The 20583-nt window shown below is 40.6% G+C and overlaps 1 protein-coding gene across 3 annotated transcripts in view; it reads left to right on the forward strand.

Moving 5' to 3' along the window:
- The window catches only part of SVIL (supervillin), a 212234-nt gene that overhangs the window by 112196 nt on the left and 79455 nt on the right, over nucleotides 1–20583 (forward strand). For all 3 annotated transcript variants that reach the window (XM_045586015.1, XM_045586025.1, XM_036453521.2), the window contains 3 exons: nucleotides 2730–2787; nucleotides 2897–3048; nucleotides 7914–8586. In XM_045586015.1, the coding sequence (XP_045441971.1) occupies nucleotides 2780–2787; nucleotides 2897–3048; nucleotides 7914–8586 (833 nt within the window). In that variant the 5' untranslated portion in view covers nucleotides 2730–2779. The remainder of the gene's footprint in view (nucleotides 1–2729; nucleotides 2788–2896; nucleotides 3049–7913; nucleotides 8587–20583) is intronic.

Below are 20583 nucleotides of genomic sequence, written 5' to 3' on the forward strand. Positions count from 1 at the left end.
CTTTCTCACATTATCTTAGTCCTTGTAGAATATTGATACAGAGTGGTAATGGCAGTAAGAAAGGTATAGTTTGGTTGTAGGTGGAACATTTGCATAATCAACAATTAGTAGATCTTTTCTTCTAGAACACATGTGTCAAACACAAGGCCCGCGGGCCAAATCCGTCCCGCCAGGCCTTGCAATGTGGCCCGCACCGCGCTGTCATCACTGCACTCCGCTGCGTTTCCATCACAATGACAGTTTATGACTGTTCAGTAAACCATTCGGCCCGCGATTTAGGCTGGATTTTAGATTTTGGCCCCTTCTCTGATTGAGTTCGACACCCCTATTCTAGAATATGGAAAAAAATGTAGGAAACAGCTTGTTGTTAAGCTTTCTCACTGTACTGCTGTGGTTACTTTTTTCTTCAGTTGCATACTTATAGAAAAAAATTAAAAATTTATGACTTAAAAGTGACTTTCACACTCTTTTAAATTAGGACAAAAATCTTATGTCTTAACTTTTCTTGTTGGAAGTTATATGCTATTCTGTGTGTGTTATAGTAATATGAGTGGCCCAGTGCACAAAATTTGTGCATTCGGCGGATGGGTGGGGGTGGGTAGGACCAGCCTGGCCTGTGCCCTGTCACATTGGAGCAGGAGCTCCACGATCCATCACCCCAAAGAGGTAGGTCCCATCTACCCATCCAGTGCTCCTCGATGGATTGCCCCAAAGAGGTAGGCTGGAGCCAGGGGTCCCACGCCTTTGTGCCACATAAAGCTGTGAGACCCACAGGCCTTATCATGCCAAGCTGAGGGACCCCAGACCTCATTTCACGGAAGCCTCCACCTGGCCCCACCTCCGGGCTGGGCTGTATGGAGGCCTGCTGACTCCCAGTGCAGGCTTACAGAGGCCTCCACCAGGCCCTGCCCCCGGTCTCCAACCACCCAAGCCTGCTGTGCATGCAGCCTCCTGCTGATCAGTCATTACATGTGAGGGTGTCCCAATCATTTGCATATTATTCTTTTATTAGTATAGGTAGATTTTATTCTTACCTTGTCATATGCATTGGAACTGCTATAACAAAAATACCATAAACTGGGTGGCCTACCAACAGCAAAATTTTACTTGTCACTGTGCCAGAGGCTGGAAGATCAAATCAGGGTGCCAGCAAGGTCAAGTTCTGATGAGGACCTTCTTCTGGGTTGCAGACAGCCTCCCTTTTGTAGTATCCTTTGTGGTGGAAGGAGAGAGGGGCCTCTGTGAGGCCTGTTCTGTGCAAGCACTAATTGTAATCATGCAGCCAGAGCCTATGCTCTTTCAAAGATCGCATCTCCGAATACCATCACTTTGGGGAGCAAGATTTCAACATATGAATAGGGAGGTGGGGAGACATAAACTTTCAGACCATAACATGGTTGAAGTAGGTTTGGGGGGAAAAAGGTAAGTGTCATGTGCATGTCTATTTCTCAGGTATGGTTTTGAGGCATAGGAATAAGGCATATCTTTAAAAGCACTTGGAATTTGGTTTCAATAGCTTCTTGAGTAGTCTTATAAAAAATACAGCTCCACCCTCCACTTTGGAGATTTAAATAAATAATTGATATGCTTTGGCTTATATCATCTCACTAGAGTTAATTTGTTAACTGAGGAGCCATTGTTAGCTAAAGGCAGTGGGGTGGATGCCCCATTATCATTATTCCCTTGACTTCTAAATAAGACCGTAATTCACATTGCAGGGCAAGTACACCTCTGCCTCTGGCTACTCTGCTTCCTGGTAAGGCCAAGTGAGAGAGAGACTCTTTTGAAGCCAACAATCTTAACAGTGACCCCTCTCTCTAACCCTTCCTGAGTCCTCTGTAGGAACCACTCAGATGAGCCCTCATGAATTCCTGTGATTGCGGAGGAGGCCAGAAGAGAGACCTTTATTCTTCACAAAAGTGGGCTATTTCTCCAAAGAAACAATTATTTGGCATCTTAGTAATATCTTTGTAGTTAGTATCACATGAGATCCTTTCAACATCACAGCAGAACATTCATCGGGTCATGCAGTTTTGCTAAGAAAATTACAGTAATCACTTTGTCCATCATGCACCTAAATTATAGCAAGGAAACACATGTCAACATTTCCTCCCAGGGAAAGCCTGTGGGAGGGGCTGAGAGACTGTGTTAATGTACATAGTATATTGGTACCACTGGAAATACAATTAGATAGTTATGGATATTTACGGGTTAAATGATAGGGTGAAATAGGAGTGATGAGTCTCAGCTATTGTAGTTTGCTGAAAAGTATGCAGGGCAGGAGTAGAGTGGGGCATAGTATTAATCTCTACTGTTGCAAATGTCAATGAAAAGTTAAAAATACTTCCTAACTCTAATAATAACTAAAAATAGTTACTGAGATTTTTGTTCGCTAGGGAGATCTTACTGGTTAGGCCGCCTATGGCTCCCCTGAATGAAATACATATTGCTGTTGTCACTCTGCCCCTTACTCTTATGGTTTTACTTCTTAGCCCATCCTGTTGGTGTGTGTGTGTGTGTGTGTGTGTGTCTACACTCATTTGGTACCTGCCTGCCTCATTATAAGACAACCTCCAGGAAAGCAGGATCTGTGTCAGTTTTGTGTGTCACTGTCACATGGGGAGCCATCAGCAGAAATGGAAGTTCAATAAATATACGTTGCATGAAGGAGTAAAATGAATGGATGACTGGTAAATGCTGGACTACTTTATTCTCTTATTTTGTTTTAGTTACAGAATTAAGAAACACCTTTGAACCAAGGAGGAAAGAATTTTTAAAAATGAAAAGGTAAGTGATATATTGTATGTAATTTGCAAGTAGAAGAGCTTGCTTGTCAAAGCCCTGTTCAATTTTCCTTAGAGTTGATTTCCTTTTTTTATTTTGGTGTTTTGCACAGAAAAGAAAGAATCGCCAGGCGCTTAGAAGGAATTGAAACGGACACCCAGCCCATCCTCTTGCAGAGTTGCACAGGGTTAGTTACTCACAGACTGCTAGAAGAAGACACGCCCAGATACATGCGAGCCACAGACCCGGCCAGCCCCCACACCGGTGAGCATCCTGGTGGCCATCATCAGGCAGGCTGCTCCAGCCTAGCCTTTTTATCTAATGGGATTGGAAAGTGAGATGCTCACAAAAGTGAATTGTGTAGGTGTTATTACACAGATCTGTTAAAAACATCAATAACACATTTATGTCCGCTCTGTCCTCCTCACAAGACTGGTTGAGGGCAGCTCCTCCATTGAGCATCTGTCCCCTGGTGGTCAGTGCATGTCATAATGACTGGTCATTCCATATGTCTTTCTACCATTTGGTTGATTTGTATATTAGGGTCTTATTATATAGGACTAGAGGCCTGGTGCATGAAATTTGTGCACTGGGGGGTATCCCTCTGCCCAGCCTGTACCCTCTCCAATCTGGGTCCCCTCAGGGGATATCCGACTGAACATTTAGGCCCAATCCCACCTGCTTGCCCCTAACAGCTTTAGCCTGCCAGACTGATCACCCCATAACCACTCCACTGCTGGCCTGATCAATGCCTAAATGCTCCCCTGCCAGCCCAATCACCCCCAAATGCCTTCCCCTGCTGGCCCAATTGCCCCTACTATCCTCCCCTGCCAGCCTGATCATTCTCTAACTACCGTATTTTTCGGACCATAAGACGCACTTTTTTCCCCCCAGAAGTGGGGGGAAAAAGTCCCTGCATCTTATGGTCCAAATATAGCCTACACATATACTTTAAAAAAAAAGTTTTTTTACTTGCCCGGCTCTGTGTGGTCTCTGTGTGCTTGCCCGGCTCTAAAATGGTTCTAAATGCTGCTGTTTACTTTACATGGTTGATTACATGTGTTTATGACTGTGATGTTGGGTTTTAATGCACATAAAATATTTTAGGACACTATTTGTTTCAGAATCTTTTTTTCTTCATTTCCCTTCTCTAAAAACTGGTGCGTCTTATGGTCCAGAGCGTCTTATGGTCCGAAAAATACGGTACTTGCTCCCCCGCACCAGCCTGATCACCCCTAACTTCTTGCTCCCCCGATGGCCTGATTGCCCCTAACCACCTCCGCCTTGGCCCCTGCCACGTGTCTTTGTCTGGAAGGAAATCAGATGTCCAGAAGATATCTGGTCAACCTGGTCTAATTAGCTTTTACCCTTTTATTAGTATAGACTAGAGGTCTAATGCACAAAATTCGTGCAAGAATAGGCCTTCCTTCCCCCAGCTTCCAGCACTGGCTTCCCTCTGGCACTGGGATCCAGGCTTCCCTCCAGCACCAAGGAACCAGGCTTCCCTTTGGCATCTAGGACCTGGACTTACCTCTAGCCACTGGTAGTCACCTGGGACCCTGCTTCCTTAACAACCCTGACTTCGTACAGAAGGATGTCTGGTCTAATTTGAATATTATACTTTTGTTATTATAGATTAACCTATTATACACACGAGGGTTTACTTTTGGCTATAAACTTGGTACTCTATTTTTACTTATTCATGTATGTAACTTTTAAAATCTTAGTTCTCTGGTTTTCTTACCAGAGATGATCAGAAACTATAGAGATATACAAACCAATAATGTCATGCAGTGAGACCAAAACCCCTTTCTGGGGAAGAAGCCAGAACCATCTATACTTATAAAAGCCTAGGTGGCCCTCGCAGTCTCATGCCCTCACTTCATCACAAGATGGCCACCCATGTTGTCACAAGATGGCTGCCTCCACATCATCACAAGATGGTCACCACAAGATGGTCAGCAGGGGAAGGAAGTTATGGGGAATCAAGCCAGTAGGGGAGGGCAGTTGGGGGTGAAATCAGCCTGACAAGGGAGCAGTTAGGTGGTCATCAGGCTGGCAGGCAGGCAGGCAGGCCAGTCAGATGAGCTGTTAGGAGCCAGCAGTCCCAGACTATGAGAGGAATGTCCAACTAAACCATAAGTTGGACACCCCCCAAGGTGCCCCAGATTGGACAGGGTGCAGGCATGGCTGAGGAACACCCCTCCATGCACGAATTTCGTGCACTGGACCTCTCTATAATAAAAACCTAAACGACCATTATGGCAGAACAACCAGAATGACCAATTGCTATGATGCTCACTGACCAACAGGGGCAGACGCTCCATGCAGGAGCTGCCCCCTGGTGGTCAGTGTGCTGCCACGAGGGGAGTGCTGCTCATCCAGAAGCTAGGTTCATGGCTGGTGAGCACAGCAGCAGTAGCAGCAGCCTCTCCCACCCTGTGGCAGCACTAAGGACCAGTGAGCAGGCAGGCATCTCCTGGGGGTCCCAGGCTGTGAGAGGGCACAGGCTGGGCTGAGGGGTCCCCCACTTAGTGCATGGATTTCATGCACTGGACCTCTATTATAAGACCATTTAAGCATCACATGTTAGTGAGAAAAGGGAGAGTTATTCAATAAATTGTTCTTGGAAAAGTGGTTGCTTGTGGGGTGGGGTAGGGAACATATTTTTCTTCTCATTTTAAACATAAAAGTAAGTTCCAATTAATTACATGATTAATTTAACTAAGATTAAAAAAAAAACATGAAAACATAGGTGAATACATAATTCAAGTTGAATTGAAAAGGACTTTTAAAACACAGAAACAGCTGTGGAAATCACAAATGACCAGGTCAATCGACTTTACTATATAATGATTAACATCTGTATTCCCAAGAAAAATCTTAGAAGTAGATTTCACAAGAAGGTTAATCAAGTTTGAAATATTTATAAGATAAAGACTCATGTTTCCCTATAAACATTGACACAAACCAATAAAAATGACACTATGAATTAATAGAATACAGAGCAATAAGCTTGACCAGGTATTTCAGAGAAGAAAAAGATAATACAGATGGCTAGTAAACAATAGAAAAATATGTTTATTCTCTTTTTCTAGTAATCAAAGGAAATTTTAAAAATTAGCCCTCAATGTTTATAAGAGGAGAACGAGCATATAGTGCAGATTCAAGTGAAAATTGATGTAAACTTTATATGAATTAATTCAACAGTCTAGCATGTATATTAAAATGATGGTGCAGCCATTATTGAAAACAGTATGGAGTTTCTACAAAAAATTAAAAATTGAACTCCCATTTGACTCAGTAATCTCACTTCTAGAAATATATCCTAAGAAATCAGAAACACCAGTGAGAAAGGATATATGCACCCCTATGTTCATAGCAGCACAATTTACAATGGCTAAGATTGAGAAATAGCCCTACTGCTCATCAGCAGATGAGTGGATTAGAAAACTGTGGTACAATGGAATACTATGCTGCTGTAAAAAATAAGGAACTCTTAACATTTACAACAGCATGAATGGACCTGAAGAGCATTATGCTAAGCAAAATAAGCCCGTTGGAGAAAGATAAATATCACATGATCTCACTCATTTGTGGAATATAATGAACATAAACTGATGAACAAAAATAGAGCCAGAGACACAGAAGCATTGAATAAATTGTCAAACCTCAAGGGGAAAGCAGGGAGGGAGTTTGGGGGTAAGAGATCAACCAAACAACTTGTATGTATGCATATGAGCATAACCAATGGACACAGACAGGAGAGGGATGAGGGCTTGTTCTGGGGGGTGGGAGTAGCTGGGAAGTGGTAAATGGGGGAAAAAGGAGACATATGTAACACTTTAAACAATAAAGAATTTTTAAAAAAAGAGTGAAGGCAAAAAAAATGTTGTAACTCCTGATAAAGGAGTTTTACAGGTCTGTTGAGATAATAATTAGGAAAATCAGACTGATTAAGAGACAGAAACAACTTAAATGTCGAGTAATAGAAAAAGGATTAAATTAATGATGCATGCCTATTGGATAAACTATTACAAAGCCTTAAAAGAATACTGTCTTCAAAATAAGAGTTCCAAGTATAGGAAAGTATTTTATCTAGAACATGAATATTATATAAAAATTATTTTACATAGAGAAAGAGAAATCAATTATATAAAAGACTAGAAGGACTAAATAGAAATGTTTGGTAAATTACTAATTTATTATTGACTAGAGGCCCAATTTGTGAAAGAATGGGCCTTCCTTCCCCTGGCTGCGGACAGTGCCTTTGCTCTGGCCCAGAGCCGCCTTTCCGCCTTCCCACGCTGCCCAGAGGCCCGAAGTGACTGGGGTGGTGCAGAACACCTGCATCGTCACCATGGTGACAATGCAAGCAATCACACCCTGCCCACAGCTGCTAGGTGCCAGTGTATGCAAATTAACCCACCCTATTTGTTGTTTTATTTGCATACTCACTCCTGATTGGCTGGTGAGTGTTGCAAAGGTACGGTCAATTAGCATGTTAATCGATTGTTATAAATTAGTGATTACTGGTGATTTGGGCTTTTACCTCCCTATGTTTTCATGGTAGACATTTTCTATGTCAAGCATGTGTGCTACAGTTGGAAAAATCCACTTCTATTTTATAAAACCTGGTGAATACTGACATGGGCCATTATTGTTATGGTTAATCTCAGATCCTAGGAAATCACAATCCCTCACTTGTCAGATTACAGCAATTCAAATATCATCTTTTTCTAGAGAGCTCTGAACTCATCCTCTGGTCTCACACATGAAATATTAAACTCAGAAATAAAAAGCAGTAAAATAGGTAAATAAATAATAGTATATTAGTAAGAGGATATAAGCCCTGGACAAGGACTGAAGAGCTCTCAGGAATGAGGGACTGAGCGTTAGTTTAGCCCTTGCTTTACATGACTTGCAGAGCCCATAGAACATTCCCAGTCTTTATGTATTTCACTGCAGATCTCAAACCTCCAACATCCCAGGTAACCATTTAGCTGATACACTTGTATGAGCTAAATGGTCCTTCAGAGCCAGTGTGCTCAAGTGTGTATTATGTACATAACAGAGTATAGTAAATATATCTTAAATTTATGTTTATTATTCATGTGATCTCCTTGTAGGTCGATCAAATGAAGAGGAAGAAACTTCTGATTCTTCTTTAGAAAAGCAGACTCAACCTAAACACTGCACAGAAACCTCAGGTGTCCATGGTGACTCATCCTATAGTTCAGGTATGGACACCCAGGGCCTTGAGTCCAAAGCTGAAAGGATTGCAAGATACAAAGCGGAGAGGAGACGGCAACTGGCAGAAAAATATGGGCTAGCTCTGGATTCTGAAGCAGACTCCGAATCTTTGTCTCGATTTACCAAGTTCAGGAGGGAGCCAGATGCTGTTGAGAAAAGGGGAGGAAAAAGTGACAGGCTGGCTGAGTCAAGCAAAGATTTCGGTTCTCTGTACTCCAGCACTGAGATCCCAAGGCTCAAAACCTGCATGGCTGAATCCCAGGACTATGCCCTCCATGCCAGGGATGGTGTTTCCAACACAGAGGTGCTGCTAAACATGGAAAACCAAAGACGAGGTCAAGAGCTGAATGCTTCTGGACAGCAGGCCCTGGACCTGCCTCCCACAGTTGAGAGTTCCTCATCCTTCCAGTTTTGCGGGCAAGACTGCTCCTTCAGTGATGTGCCAAAGTCCCCAAAGCAAATGCACAGCATGCCCCTCTCTTCACCTGGGCAGCCAGCCTCCCCAAGCCACTCTGTTGACCCACCACTCCCTATTGAAGCTCGATCAAGGTAAGCATTCAGCCCACTGACCACTTGTCTTCTCATGGCCTCAAAGATCTTAGAGTCTAGGTATTCCTGGCATTATTTAGAATCTTGGCTCATATATGTGATGTTTTAACTTTCACAATATCAAAACAGGAAGCCTTATCTATCTATCTATTTATTTATTTATTTATCTATCTATCTATCTATTTATTTATTTAATAAAGTAAACAGGTGTCATAGAAACACTTTTATGGATGCCTTGTTTTAGGGCCCTTCTTTTTACTGGTTTTCAACTGCCTTTTACCGTTATCTTTTTATTTTATTTGTTTTTCTATAATCATACCCAAGACTTTTTTGGTGATTGCTTTTATTGTCATTTAAAATCTCAAAGCAGAAGGACTACCAGTAACCAGTGGAAGGGTTTTGGGTTAGAGTATGATGTGTGACTACAGTACATAATGACTATAACTATAACATGTAGTTATGTGATTATGTCAACATACCAAGAATACAGTTGTTTGTAAGAATGCCTTATTAAAAAGATCAGCCATTAGCCGAGACCGGTTTGGCTCAATGGATAGAGCATCGGCTTGGGGACTGAAGGGTCCAGGGTTCGATTCCGGTCAAGGGCATGTACCTTGGTTGCGGGCATATCCCCAGTAGGGGGTGTGCAAGAGGCAGCTGATCGATGACTCTCTCTCATCGATGTTTCTAACTCTCTATCTCTCTCCCTTCTCTGTACAAAATCAATAAAATATTATATATTTTTTTTAAAAAAGAAACTCTTAATACTTGAAAAAGACAGACTAAAATATTTTTTAAAAATAAATAAATAAAAAGATCAGCCATTAAGAGAAACAACTGTAATAAGATCAAAGATAAGAACAGTTCTTCATTTGGAAAAATTAGAAAAGGCATTAAATCAGAAAGTCAAGTACCAGAAGAGAGTATATGTTTCTAAATTTAAATTTCTAGATTAAATATTTAGATTTAAATTTAAAAAGTGTGGTGAGCATCTTTAAACTATAATTACTTAAACATTCTACTTTAAGGTTTGAGGTAATTGTCTAGGTCAGTGGTCCGCAAACTCATTAGTCAACAGAGCCAAATATTGAAATTTCTTTTGAGAACCGAAAACTGACTTCTGCGCATGGGCCACAAAGTTTCAATCACACTGTACGTACATGCCTGCATGTGATATTTTGTGGAAGAGCCACAATCAAGGAGCCAAAGAGCCACATGTGGCTCACTCACAAGCCACAGTTTGCCGACCACTGGTCTAGGTCAACTAGGTCTAAATAAACTTAAAAGTGTATTTTTGAGCTCAAGCAGGCATTAGTTTCACAGGTGAACTGAGGAGGGATGAGAACCTAAGGTCAAGCAAATTTACTCTGAAGGAAAAAAAGTTGGAAAATACTTCTATTTATTTCACTTATGGACAACAGTAAATGTGATCGCTTTTAAGTAGTGGTAATATATCTAAAGGAGTTCATTTTTATTCTCAAAGTTTATTGAGCCAAAGGTCTGTCTTTACTCACTTGATCATCCACACTGAAATATTTAGTGACATCAACTTCTAAGATAGTTAAATACTATAGATCCTGAGATTGTATTTTGAGGGCCTTTGTTTAGCCTTTGGACTTGACATTTAGGGACTGTGACCTGTTGTCTTATATTTTGAAAAGAAAGCTTGGTGTTTGGGAAAATAGCATTTCATATTAGAAACAGTATTCTTGACTTAATTAATTTCTATCAAAGAAAATTTTTCATGTGCTCTGTGAGAAGGACAAAGAAACCTAACATTCCAATTTAGGAAAAAAGAGATTTATAATGACCTGGTTTTAAAAAAATAATGGAGAATCTAATTTCTGGTTGCCATATTATGACATCTGTTTAAGCTATTATATACAGTATATAATAGGTTAGTCAGCTGGAACATCCTATCTAATAAAGAGGGAATATGCAAATTGACAGTCACACCATCACAAAAGATGGCAGTGGCCACAGTAGAGGTGAGGTTTCCGTAACACAAGATGGCTGCACCCACAGTGGAGGCTGAGTTCCCGTAAGGAGCCTTAAGAAGCTATCAACAGGGACCTGAGGCTGTGTGGCGTGGGTACCTGAGGCCACACCCCCTACCTGGCAGGGCCTGACAGGGGACCTCAAGCCATGCCCCCTGCCCGGTGTGGATTGATGGGGGATCTCAAGGTGTGCCCTGGCCCCGATGATGGGCCGAGGGTCCTCAGACTGCTTCCCCTGCCCTGGGCCTGGTGACCTCAGGCCGTGCTTCCCACCCTGGCACTGGGGGACCTGAGGCTGCGCCCCAACCCCCCACCCAGCAGGGTTGGATGGGGGAACTGAGACTGCGCGTCCCCCGCTTCTGCTCCCGCCCCTCCCCCCCCCCCACTTCGTCCGGCAGGGCTTGATAAGGGTAGGGCCAGCCGGGTCTGGATCTTGCCCTCTTGCCTGATGGGGGTGGGGCCAGCAGGGTCTGGGTCTCGCATGATTTTTAGGTGCCATATGTGGGCCGGGACTTGACTCTGGGTCTTGTGATGCGTCCCAGGCTCTGACAGGAGAAATATTTTCATATACATTTTACTAATTTTCTTTCATCACTTATAGAGAAAGGGCAAATAGCAATATTAAAATATTTCTCTAATTAATCCCCTTTTAATGTGTATGAGTTTTGTGCACCAGGCCACTAGTATGCAATAGATTCTTGGTGATATTTTGAGTCAGTTGTAATATTAATTAGAACTTAGTTGAGCATTTTAGGTAAAAAGATAGGATAATTAATAGCTTTGTGTGAATTAAAATCTTAATATTCAAAATATTATATAACTTAAAATCTTGAATTATTTCTTTCTGTTATTTCAAGAGGAATATTACCTAGAAGTTTCCTAAGCCTAGTCATAGCCTCACATTGCCTTACCATAAAGAAAGGCTTAAAAGAACTGAGAAATTGTAAAGGAGTTCTTGAGGAAGCACATGCTTTATTTTATTAAATCCTTCAAATTATACAATTCTATGACTTATAGGCAAAGAAACACAAATAATTTAATATATTGACAGAAACATCTGATCTGTCTATCTTTACATTAAAAATAACACAAAAGTGCCCTAGCTGGTTTGGCTCAGTGGATAGTGTCAGCCGCAGGCTGAAGGGTCCCAAGGCATGTGCGGAAGGCAATCAATTGTTATCTCTCTCTCTACATCACATGTGTCAAACACAAGGCCCGCAGGCCAAATCCGTCCCGCCAGGCCTTGCAATGTGGCCCGCACCACGCTGTCATCACTGCACTCCGCTGCGTTTCCATCACAATGACAGTTTATGACTGTTCAGTAAACCATTCGGCCCGCGATTTAGGCTGGATTTTAGATTTTGGCCCCTTCTCTGATTGAGTTCGACACCCCTACTCTACATCAATGTTTCTCTCTCTGTGTCTCTCCCCCTCCCTTCCACTCTCTCTAAAAATCACTGGAAAAATATCCTCGGATGAGGATTAACAAACAAACAAAAAAATACTATTAATAGTATACTATTTTTAGTGTGACAAGTATGACATTAAAAATAATTAAGATTTGCTGAAACCGGTTTGGCTTAGTGGATAGAGCGTTGGTCTGGGGACTGAAAGGTCCCAGGTTTGATTCCGGTCAAGGGCATGTACATTGGTTGCAGGCACATCCCGGGTAGTGGGTGTGTAGGAGACAGCTGGTCAATGTTTCTCTCATTGATGTTTTTAGCTCTCTATTCCTCTCCCTTCCTCTCAGTGGAAAATCAATAAAATATATATTTTTTAAAATAATTAAGATTTATTTTGTGATAACACCAGTCATTCATCTTGTAAAGATGGACTTCAAAAGGATTACCATTCTGCTAGATATCCACTCTCTAGCCCCAGGTAATTCAGGTGTCAGAAAGTCACTGTTGTCTGATTTCCATTTGTGGGAAAGAAACACAAAAATACTTTGTGAACTAAAACACTAACCAAAGACACCTCAGTTACCCAAGAACCATGAGTGAAAATAAGATGTCATTCAATATGGAAATAGATAACAGAAAAGTTTAAGAAGATTAAGAATGACAAAAAAGTGTCTACAAATAACAAAACATTTTAATTCTCATCATGGGTTTGTTCTGTCATTGAAATATCATAGAATGTTTTTCTCACTGCTATGCTATATTGATCAGCTAGCTCTGTTGGGATTTTTGGCTATGATTTTATTTTTGCTCACTAGCATGAGGCTGTTTTTGTTTAATTAAATATGAATACGTCACCCATGAATATACCATCACAAGACTACCTGCAATAGCCTGAAAATTCAAATATGAGCCAAATGTCAGTGCTCAGTTTTGTATGTACTCACATATACTGGCACATGTATTCACAGAGTAATCATCAGCTCTTGTACTTCACTGTACTTCTGTTTTTATGCTCTATAATATAGTATAAGCTCAATAACAGTCTTTAGGCAATATTTAGCTGAGAAATAAATTTATTTTAGAAATTTTTTAATGTTCAGTTTATATGATAAAGAAAATAAGTATTATGTATATACAGGAGGGTGCAAAAGTAGGTTTACAGTAGTTTGTATGGAAAATAATATAATAATAAACAAGAATACAAGAATAAACTTGTGCATACTCATAACTATAAATCTACTCTTGCCCAACCCTGGATGGGTATAGGTTACAGGTTCTTTAGCTTAGAAATCCTTTTGGTTGCTTGGGAATCAGGGGAACACATTTTTCTGAAATAAGTTAGGAACACACATAGTAATGGACTACAAGACACCTCCCAACCCTCCACTTCCCAATACTGCCAAGCCTGGTAAACTTGGAATTTAGAAACTGTGTTTTCTGGATAAGGTAGTGTCATTAATATGAACCATTCTTTGTTAATTCTTTCAGCCCCCTATGGATTTTAGAATAAAATTTAAAGTCATTTGGAGCCATGGATTATTCAAATTTTTAAAAATCTGAGCTGATACTGTTAGAAATTCTGAATCAAAGCTCCTATTGAATTTGCAACTTTGTGTATCTCTTGATATTAAAAAATAAATAGCCCTGGTGTATATAGCTTAGTTGGTTGGAATCGCATGCACCGAAGAGTTGAAGATTTGATCCTGGTCAAGATGTATGCGAGAAGTAACTAACTGATCAATGCTTCTTACATTGATATTTCTCTCTTCCTCTCCCTGTCCCTACTCTCTCTAAAATTAATAAACTTAGGTGAAATAGATAGATAGATAGATAGAATTTTAAAATGTACCATATTGGTTACTTCTGAGTGGAAACACTTTACCCAAACCCACAGCTGCAGTTTTCCTGAGTATCAACTGTGACTCCCTGTTCCCAGTGAACTATGCGACTGGCAAAGGGGAGAATGACATCTAATTTTCTGGTGGTGGTCTACTCTAGAAAACCCTCATTCATTTTCTTATTGTTGCTCTACTACAATCTTAATCACTCCTTTTCTCACTGAATAAATTGTAATATTCATGATCAGAAAATTATTCTAGTGGTTCTATGCAGTGATGATACTGAAATTTGACTGGAGACAGCTGCCACTGGTAAAAGATGGTTTGGGCAGGACTCCCTGTAACAGCAGAACGCTGTGGAGGGCTCAGGATAAGCCAGGGCAGCCTCCACAATGAACCTTTTCTGTAACACTGTGACATGCAGACTGGGCTACCTAAGAAGGAAAGGTGCTTATGCTGCCTTCTTATAGTTTATTTCTGATTGCATTTGTCTCCATTGAGAGGTGTGCCTCTAAAAATGATCCCCAGGTCCTTAAGCTTATTTTTTTAGTTAATTGCCTGCTTACCTGCACTGATAGAAATGTCCACAAAACACTGATGCTGAGGCAGGTAACTGCCTCTTGACCCTCAGCATTACTGTCTCTGCCTGTCTCTCCAGTGGCACAAAGGCTGTGGAACACGTGCTCCATGTCACAGCAGAACATCCTGAAAAACAGACTTCTGAGTATCCCCTCCCCAAAGAAGAGACTTCGAGGTTCCGTCCAGAGTTCGGATGGCATCCTTTTCCCCTTTAGTCCTTGTACCCCACGGTCTGCTGTCCTCGCCCTGCTCTCTGAGTTTAGATATTAACATATGCTGAACTCACTCTAATTTTCATTTTATTCTCTTCTCACTGGCAAGCATCAATTTCTGTTCATTGACTTCAATATGAATATGTCATCTAAAATACTTGCTACTATGTCCTTAAAATTCAAATGTCTGCTAAATTTTAAATGCAGAAATTTGCCTATGGGCATGAGCCCTTGAACATTCATATGCCTGTGTGTATGTCCAAAGCACTTCTTCCAAACAAGTAACTTCAGCAAATAAGCTGTTCATTTTAATGAGATGCTCAAAGTTAATAGCCATTTTTCTTAAGCTGACTAATGTTTTATAATGAGAAGCTGTTGCATAATTAGAGCTGGAAACTATTTTTATTGTGCTGGACTTGACCTCACTTTGTGATCAGGAAGCACTGTTGTACTCTGTTGACTCTTAGGGGTTATACAATATTATGGTATAACATTATATATTGAGGAATAGAAACCAAGAGCAGCTCCTGTCCTCTATGACAATTATACACTGAGTGGCCAAATTATTATGATCTCTGAATATATATTAAAAAAAGGCTAATATGCAAATTGTTCCCTCGACCAAGAATGTGACCAACAGGCTGACTGGCCAACTGCGATGTCCCTCCCCCTGGCCAGGCTGGCCGGACCCACCCATGCACCAATTCATACAGCAGGCCTCTAACACACACACACACACACACACACACACACACACACACACACACAGAGTGGCCAGATTATTATGTGTTCAGAGATCATAATAATCTGGCTATTCAGTGTATTTTCTGGTAATATAATTCTCTGCTAGCCAGTTACCACATCATAAAAAGGTTCTATTACAATCTAGTTCACTCTTCCATGGTTCTCTTTTCCACAGTAACCTGTAGTCCTCTCCCAGGGAAGGTAGCCTCTGCCCTGGGGAAAGTTGGCTTCCCAGGACCCCACAAAATAGATACTTGATGTTAAATAATTTTAAAATCTTAGAAACAAAAGTAACCCTGGGGATTCTTTAGTTTAAAAATATAGTTTATACATGAAGAAACTAAAGATAAAAGCACTTAACTAACTGGATTAAAACCACATAACTACTTTGAGGAAACTGAGCCCATTAGCCATCACCCATTTACTCATTCAAGTCCTCTGAATCCATCAGTTCTTTCCATTATACTCTGCTTTTGTTGTTGATGAAAGTTCTGGTTTCCATCATAGTGGAAAAGAGAGATTGCTGTTTTTGCCCTTTCAAGGTTAGAGATTGTAGGAAAGAAGATCAGAGGCATTATAGAAAAGCCTTGTCCTCATAAACAAAAGGAAAACTTGTATGTAGTCTAGGAGGATTCCAACTCGGCAGGCATCCATCCATCTGTCCATACCTCATAGGCATTGACTTATGTCTTCACTTCTGCTCTAAGATAGTTTAGAAGAAAATTATATTGAGCCATTAAGCCTTCTGTGTTCCAGTCACTGTACTTCTAGCTGGGAATATATATATATATATATATATTATATATATATATACTGTATATATATATATATAAAGTGTGGAAAATAGCTCTGCCAGTGTGGCTCAGCATTTGAGCATTGACCCAGGAACCAAAAGATCACTGATTCAATTTTTGGTTAGAGCACTTGCCAGGGTTGCTGGCTCCATTCCTATAGGGGGTATGCAGAAGGCAGCTGATCAATGATGTTTCCCTCTCATTGATGTTTGTACCTGTATATCCCTCTCCCTTCCTCTCTCTCTCTCTCTCAAAATCTATAAAAACATTTTTAAAAATGTATGGGAAATGACCATAGCACAATGGGGTAATTAAGGTTCTAGAAGACAAGGTTGGGTAGCATGAGAAAACAAAAATGGTGTGTTACTTCTTCTCTTTTGGTGAAGTGATCATAATTGAACCAAATCCTTAAGAATGTGGTGAGTTTGTAGGACTGGACAGAGGCTTCCCCAGATAGGAAGGCACAGATGTCCATTGTTGACCTAGAAGGAAGGGGACAATGAGGCTAAGAGCCGGGGGGGGGGGGGGGGGGGGGGGGGGGAGACCAGTCCTGGAGTGCCTCAGATGACACATCAAGGCAGTCGGCCTTTGCCTTGTGGACAATGGATGATTGATTATGTGTTTTAGAAAGATCACTCTGGAGGAGTGTGGAGGGTTGATCTGAAGGAGAATTGATTCCAATTATTGAGGCCACTGACGCTGTGCTTGCAGTTGCCTAGACATGAGATAATGAAGTCTGTGGTTCCAAGTTAAGCTTTGCCACTTAATTGGTCCTATTTGACATTTCATTAGATTATCTGGAAGATATTGATATTAGATTGACCAGATTTCTGGAAGAGGGGTTGTAAATAAGTTTGGTGACATAAAGAGAGAGATGTGAGGGATGGAAGGAACAGGAAGAGAGATGAGAGGAAGGGCCAGAGAGAGAGGAGAGGGAACAGGAGTATGGAGGTAAGCGATCACATGTACCTGGAATAATGGTTGGAAACTATCAAGATGCAATTTCATAAAATTCTGTATTTAGTGGCGGGGGGGGGGGGGGGGGGAGTCAGTGTACAATGGCAGAATTGGGAAACCTGATTTGACAGAAGTTCATGGGAAACAGACTTAGGAATTTTAGTTGCCAGTAAGGTCTTTATGTGGGGACCTACATGGCTACTCCAACCTTGGGTACACCAATGAAGGTGAACTGTCAATAGCACAAGTGGTCCTGGCCCACCTGTTGTCTGCAGTGTCAGATGACATCTGGGCCTCTCATTCCAGTTGAGTTTTTGACAAATAAGAACATGTCCAGAGAGGCTACCTTCCCATCTGCCCTGAATTCTTGACCTTTCCAAGTTTTTATAACCCTCTCTGTATTAATAGAATCTGGAATCATTTTTGGAGTCTCTTATACCTTCTCTAGTACTTAAACTCTCAAACCAGTCTGTCTTCTCACTGTCTTTTTCCCAGCACAGTTATAAAGCTGAAGGTTGGTTTGGCAAAGGGAGTCCTAATGTTATCAGTCTGGCTCCTCATTGATGATGACTCTGCCAAAAGGGAAAAGAAGAGAGAGACCATGAACCAAATTAGGTGTCTCATAAATGTAGCTTCCCCCACACCTTGAGTCTTAGGAAGAAGGACATTCAAATGCTCAACATCCTACAAGGCTGTCATACGCAGGAAGGGATTTTAGCAAGTTGGTCAAGATTCACTCAAACCATGAATGGAACCATGCATTTGATATTATGCCAAATTGATTGTTAAGGATGGTCTCAATGACAGCATTACTTTAGTAGAAGCCTTACCAGAACATAGATATTGTACCTTGTCTTGGTCTTTTTCTAGTGTTCTTCCCTGCTATTGCCCAGCATCTAGCACAGTGGTCTGCAAACTCATTAGTCAACAGAGCCAAATATCAATAGTACAACAATTTAGATTTCTTTTGAGAGCCGAAAACCTACTTCTGCACATGGGCCACAAAGTTTCAATCACACTGTACATGTGCACCCACATGTGGTATTTTGTAGAAGAGCTGCACTCGAGGGGCCAAAGAGTCACTTGTGGCTCGAGAGCCATAGTTTGCCAACCACTGGTCTAGCACATACCAGTGAGGACCTACATGGCTACTCCAACCTTGGGTACACCAATGAAGGTGAACTGTCAATAAGTGATTTTTGAATGAATGTTCTCCTACTTTCTGTTTTCTTAGTATCACCAAACTATAGCACTTCTTGAACCATTTATTAGCCCACAGTCTATAGAGACTTGCACCTGAATGTAAATCGTGGGTCATTTCATTCATCCACAGACTCGTTCTATAAAAGAAAAGTCAGCTGGCTAGCCTTTTATTTAACCATGGATCAGTGGCACCAGTCAGCAAACCACCCTTGAGTAGCACTTGTTTATGCTATAAGGCTTTTTTCACTTTGAGGTTAGAATTCTTATATTATACTCTTGAGTCAGTGTGCTCATAAATGTTAAGCTGTGAGTAGTAATCACAATAAGTGAGCAAAACACTATTGGCTGTTTATGAGACCGGATTACATTTTTTCTAGGAGGAGCCATTAGAATTCAAGCAGGAGACATGGAAATCCAAATTCAACTGGGAGTCACAAATTTGATCCATTTTGGAAGGCCCACCAAGCCCTTCCTCAGACCCCGGTGCTTTCTCAGACAATTCTGTGTGTATGCACGTTCCTCCTGACGCCACCCTTTGCTGGCTGAGGTTGCAGCATTCATCACTGAGGTTAGCTGAGATGGAAGAAATTGCTTATCTCACATGTTTCTCCTGCATCTGCCCTAAGAAGACTCTAAATTTCTACCTTTTATTACTCAAAAAGTGCTTAATCTGTAATTCAACAGTGATATATTTTTAATTGGGGTAAAATATACATCAAAATTTACATAGTTTAAGGATGGTGCAGATTGATGAGTTTGGGGAAAAGAAAAGCCTTTACCCCAATCAAAATAGAAAAGGTTCCCACTAACCCTGTGCCTCTGTCCACTAACATTGATATATATATATATATATATATATATATATATATATATATATATATATATATATATATATATATATTGATTTCAGAGAGGAATGGAGAGGGAGAGAGAGATAGTATCAATGATGAGAGAGAGTCATTGATTAGCTGCCTCGTTCATGCCCCCTACTGAGGATTGAGTCACAACCCAGGCATGTGTCCTGGACAGGAATCCAACAGTGACCTCCTGGTTCATGGGTGGACACTCAATCACTGAGCCATGCCAGCCAGGCTGATTCTTGACTCTTCTTAGCTGCCGTACTCTGGTCATATCATATATTCAACTCATTATATAAAACTAATCCTGCCTGCTCTTTGTGTTTTAACCAAGCCTTAATTGTGAAAAGTAGTTAAGCACAAGATTAAAGAATACTGAAGAAAAAAAAAATTATAGCATCCATGCAAGATTTAAAGAATTAAAAACAAAAGAACCGAAGACATTGCTACCATTATCCAGAAGTGATCTCCTTTAAAAACAAAACAAAACAAAACAAAAAAACCTGTTCTAATACAGTTTCTCCAAAAGAATACCAGAAATTAATTTTGTCCTTTTATGCAATGATGTGGTTTTTAATCTGAGGTTGGGCATCCCTCAGGCCCCTGCAGTATTATGATTAAGCTGTGCTCCACAGTGGAGAACTTGGCCCCAAACTTCCAGAATGTTGGGTGGTTAGGGGGTGAGCTAGCCAGAACAACCCTGTACTCTGTTTCACCATTTTGGGGAGCCAAGGCATGCATTTAATCAGCTTCCCGGATGAAGAATTTAGCTTCCTTACCAATGTAAACACTGAAAGGACTCACTCTGGGCTCTTCTCATTTCTTAACTCAGGTTTCCCAGTCTCTTTAGGCTTTGGAGAAAAAATATGAAGAAAAGAAAGAAAAAGATTAAAAACAGATTTTTGTAATTGACTGTGTGTGGTCCACATTTTTAAAACATTTATTTATTTATTTTTTAAAGGATAAACAAAGATATTTGAATTAAAAATCCCATTAACTGCACTAGACATCTGTGTCAAAGTAAATCCCTGAGCTGTGACTCTTACCAAGAGCCCTGAGAAGTATGCTGAGTTAGAGATTTTAGAAAGCTTAGGTTTTAATATTTTTATTAAGGTGTAATTTATGTACAGTAAATTCACCCTTTTTAAGTACAAGTCTGTGAATTTTGACAAATATATGAAAGTTATGTAACTATCACTACAACCAAGATATAGAACGACTCTATTAGCCCCCAAATTCCCTCATGTGCCTTTGTAATCGACCCCCGCCCAGGCCTTAACAATCAGCAATCCATTTTCCATGCTACAGTTTTAGATTTTTAATATAAAGATCAAATTCTTTGAGTATTTTTTAATATTTCAAGAAAAATGATTTTAAATATAACATTACATGCAATAAACAACATTTTAAGAA

Source organism: Pipistrellus kuhlii, unplaced genomic scaffold, assembly GCF_014108245.1.
Source record: "Pipistrellus kuhlii isolate mPipKuh1 unplaced genomic scaffold, mPipKuh1.p scaffold_m20_p_1, whole genome shotgun sequence".
In the NCBI taxonomy this organism is placed as follows: domain Eukaryota; kingdom Metazoa; phylum Chordata; class Mammalia; order Chiroptera; family Vespertilionidae; genus Pipistrellus; species Pipistrellus kuhlii.